General features: G+C 39.7%; 1 protein-coding gene across 1 annotated transcript; it reads right to left on the bottom strand.

The window, feature by feature from the left end:
* Positions 1-1,120: 1,120 nt before the first annotated feature.
* Positions 1,121-1,920, bottom strand: LOC141819483 (uncharacterized; the record flags this gene model as incomplete). Its single annotated transcript, XM_074706778.1, has 1 exon — positions 1,121-1,920. A coding segment is annotated over exon 1 (721 nt), but the record flags the coding sequence as incomplete, so codon positions are not given.
* Between the last annotated feature and the right edge of the window lie 2,812 nt (positions 1,921-4,732).

Here is a 4,732-nt window from a genome sequence, read left to right as displayed (position 1 = left end):
CCGAAAAACTCATCATCGACCTAACCATTTCCATAAGAGTCCTATTCCTTCGCTCCGCCACACCGTTCTGTTGGGGTGTACCAGGTGCGGACAATTGGGATTGAATCCCAACCTCTGACAAGTAGTCCCTAAACTCTCCTAAGAGGTATTCTCCACCACGATCAGACCGTAGTGTCTTGATACTTTTACCAAGATGTTTCTCCACATCAGCCTTGTATTCTTTGAACTTGTCAAAGCACTCAGACTTGCGGCGCATCAGGTAAATATATCCGTATCTTGAATAGTCGTCTATAAAAGAGACGAAATATTCAAAACCACCTCTTGCCTGGACAGACATTGGACCACACAAGTCAGAGTGAACCAACTCTAATACCTCTTTGGCTCTATACCCCTTGTCCTTAAAAGGTCTCTTGGTCATTTTACCTTCCAAGCAAGACTCGCAGGTTGGAAAATTTTCCACCACTAATGAACCAAGAGGTCCATCAGCTATTAACCTTTGAATCCTACTCAAGTTAATATGACCTAACCTTAAATGCCAAAGATAGGTTTGGTTCATCTGTGAAGGTTCTTTTCTCTTAAGGTTAGATGATGTGTTATTAGTTTCTACTAGTTGCATCGTGGGTTTTATTGGATTGAGAGTGTAGAGATTGCCAACCAATGTACCAGAACAGATATTAATCCTATTCTTTTTAATAATAACTTTATTATCAAAAGAAACTGAATATCCATCCTTATACAATTTAGAAACTGAAATTAAATTCTTTCTAAAATTAGGTACATAAAGACAATCTCTCAAAACAAGAAATTTTATTTCTCTCAAACTGTAAATAAACTTCTCCCACTGCAACAGCTGCCACCTTTGTAGCGTTGCCCATGTAGACGGTGATCTCCCCTTCATGCAGTCGTCGGGTTTCCTGGAACCCCTGCAAAGAGTTGCAGACATGATCAGTGGCACCCGTATCTACACACCAGGTACTGGTAGATAACACCGCTAAACATGTTTCAACAACTAGAGAATAGGAAATACCTTGATTGTTCTTCTTCTTCTTGTGAGGACAGTCCACCTTCCAATGTCCAGACTGCTTGCATGTGAAGCACTTGCCCTTTGGCTTCTTCACACCTGCTTGCTGCCTTGTCCCTTGAGGTTGATTCACTTTCTTTGCTGGTCCAAATGGTTTCTTCTTCTTTCTCCTGCCTTTTGGCTTAGAAGTGGAAACCTTTTCAGCAACGTGAACTTGAGGATTTTGACGAAATAATCCTTCTGCTGCCTGGAGTTCTGCCAGAAGTTCCGCCAACGTATAATTACGTTTGTTCATATTGTAGTTCAGGCGGAACTGCTCAAAACTCTTAGGTAGCGATTGGAGAATGATATCGATCTGGGTTTCCCCATCGATTTCAGCTCCAAGGATTTCCATCTCATTCAAATGAGCCATCATCTTGAGGATATGTTCCCTCACGGGAGTACCCTCACGCATGGTGGTCGTCAAAAGGTTCCTCATAGCCTCTTGCCTGGCTGCCCGATTCTGATGTCCGAAGAGTTCCTTGAGACTGAGCATCATGTCATAGGCAGTGGGCATGGCCTGATGCTGATGTTGCAGCACATTTGACATAGATGCCAAAATGTAACACCGCGCCATCTCATCTGCCTTGACCCATTTCCTATGTCTCTCTTTCTCCTCTTCACTAGAATCTGGGCGAGGTGCTTCAGGACAGACCTCATGAAGTACAAATTTGTACTCCTCTGCGGTCAGGACTATGTCTAGGTTTCTTTTCCAATCTATGTAGTTGGGACCAGTTAGTTTGTTCTCCTTAAGTATTACTGACAGTGGGTTGAAGGCCATCCTAAAACCTGAGAATCACAAAAGTCAAAACTTTAGAATTTATAATTATATTGATTTCCTCAAACAATATAATTTAAATTCAACCAACACCTCAAACACCGGGAATTCGCATGCCACGTTTGTGTGGACGTATACGAATTCAAGCATTTGTAAGAGGAGGGTTTTTACCCATTAATTTTACTATCTTGTCAACCTAACTTTTTGACAAATAAAATTAATAGTTGGTCTGACTTTGGTCACACAAGATAATAGCAGTGACTCCGTTGGGGAGGATACTATTAGTTGTGCCTAAGTGTATCACCATTACTTGATACTAAGTCCATTATTTAGGATTTGCATGCCACGTTTGTGTGGACGTATACATTCCTAAATAACTTCCTATAACCATCCATAAAGGAAGTTTGTTCTAGTGATCCGCAGTCAAACTCATCCGTTATGGAGGAAGGCACTATAGCCAACGCGCAAGTTTGACGCATCACTTACAAACCAGTAATGGAGACCACGGGAATTAAAATTCCCTCTCCCACTTAGTTATTTAATGCGAGGAATTTTAATTATATTTGCATATTTAATAATTCTAAATTAGTTTCCAGGCTGTGGCGAGGCAATGGCCTTCTTCCCCAAAAGGCGCAAAGGCCTTAATGGGTTATTGGAGCAACAACCACTTCTAGACAAAACTAATTTAGGAATTAATTAAATTGTGCTAATATAATTATATACCAAGCATTACCTAGTCTTACCTAAGTATGCCTAAAATTAATTATGCCTGCATATTTAATAATTCAAAAATTCGTTTCCAGGCCGTGGCGAGGCAATGGCCTTCTTCCCCATAAGGCGCAAGGACCTTAATGGGTTATTGGAGCAACAACCACTTTCTTGACAAAACTCATTTAAGAATTAATTAAATTATGCTTACATAATTAAATACCTAGCATGTCCTTAATACTATCTATACACGCCTAGTCTAAGCATGGCCATAAATAGTATTCTTTAATGCTAATGACGGAAAGAAATAAAGAGCATATATTAAAGGCATAAAAGAAAAAGCAATAAATATGGAAAAATATTAAAAAATATTTTCCAACTATTATGGCTTATTCTTCCATCTCCGCCGTTCTTCCATACGCTTCCTTTGCCGTCGTCCTTCTTGTTCCTTCTCCGTTGCGTCTCCGGTCCGTGCACCACGCGTCGAGAATACAAGAAAATTTAAATTTTACAATTTTCAATCCTACACTCCACAAAGGAGTTTACATGTAATCTAGATTGAAAAATAAAATTTAAAAACTATACAGCGTCCCGCTGTGCTTAATTACAATTTTTAAACAACCTCGACATGCCGAGGGAAAAATTGCACACACACATCACATACAAAATTCATCCGGCCATAATAGTTGGAATTAGGATTCCTGCAACCAAAGAGTTATTGCAAATTCTACTATATCCTATAGCCTAATTTGCATGCTTCTAATGCGTGTAACTGAAAAACAAAACACACAACGGCCGAAACCGCTCTGATACCAATTGAAGGGAGTCGCTCGGAAACCGTTCCGTTGATTTCCCTTGTACAAAAATTTTTTGTACAAGACAACGAAACTTTCCAAGCGGCCCCGCGGATCGTTGGCCACTTGTGTTGTTTCTCAGGTTCCATACAAAGTAAAAAATTTACAACTAAATTAAAGCGGAAAAAAATTTAGTTGTACCTTTCACCTTTGTATTTTGAAGATGGGTTTTTGGTCAAAAACCCCTTGGTCTTCTCTTGTATTCCCCTTGGCCTTCTTGGACGTCGTGTGGGCGACGATCTTCCAAGAAGCTATCCACCGGAGAGCTCTTCTTTCCTTTCTTCCGAAACTTGAGAGGCTTCTTCTTCTTCTTTTCCTTCTTCTTCTTCTTTCTTCTTCTCCTTCTTTGGCCGCCGGCCCTAGCATAAATGATTTAAAATGCCTTTGAAAACTTATTATCATAATAGATAAACATAATCATCATCATTATTTGGGATCCCCGGCTTGTACCCATTCATTCATCATTTTGCGCGCATCCCTAAATAGACCCGAGGTTGCAAATCCCGAACCCACTAGGGAAACTAGGTCTTCACCCGTCCTTCGACCGAAGTCTTCACCCGTCCTTTGACCTAGCTAGGGCGTATTGGAGCCCATCCCTTGGACCCCTTCACGTCATACGTCCTTCAGGGTCCGGTACAAGCCATGCATTAAAGTAAAACATGTTTCTTTTTCTTTTTCATCATGAATGTTCCTTAACATTTCTTCATCATTTCATGGGGTGAACATTCAAACATCATTTCATGTAGCATGATATGACGTAACATGATCTCATTTCATAACTTTGCCATACATTAACATAACATAATGTACATGCCTTCATTTTCTTTTCGTTGGGAATGTTCCTTATCATTTCATCATTCATTTAACATGGTGAACATTCAACCTCATTTCATGCAGCATGACATACCTAACATGATTTCGTTTCATGACCATGGTATGAAATAAACATACCTTATGGACAGCATTATTGGAATTCTAACTCGACCTAAACCCTAACCTTAATTTCCTTAGGGTTAGTCGAACGTATAGGTTTCCTTTCCTTAGGGTCTTGAAACCTCTTATTACATGAACTTAATAAATTTAACCAAAGTTATCCATCTCATGGTTGATCATATACGAAACCCTAGACCCAACCCAAAACCATAATTTCCTAAGGTTGGTTGAATCATCTTAGAGTTCCTCTAGATTTCTCAACCTCAATCATGACCCTAATCCATTTCATCATTATAAAAGAACCTCAAGTGATATTTGAAACCCTTAGTTAGATTTTTATGCATCACTTGAGTTCCCTACAAGGTTTGGCCGAAACTTCATAATTGAAACCTTAGGTTA

This window comes from Curcuma longa, unplaced genomic scaffold, assembly GCF_044706935.1.
Source record: "Curcuma longa cultivar G26 ecotype Majalengka, Jawa Barat unplaced genomic scaffold, ITB_CL_G26_1.1 contig_6952, whole genome shotgun sequence".
Classification (NCBI taxonomy): Eukaryota; Viridiplantae; Streptophyta; class Magnoliopsida; order Zingiberales; family Zingiberaceae; genus Curcuma; species Curcuma longa.
This window is presented reverse-complemented; position numbering and strand designations above follow the sequence as displayed.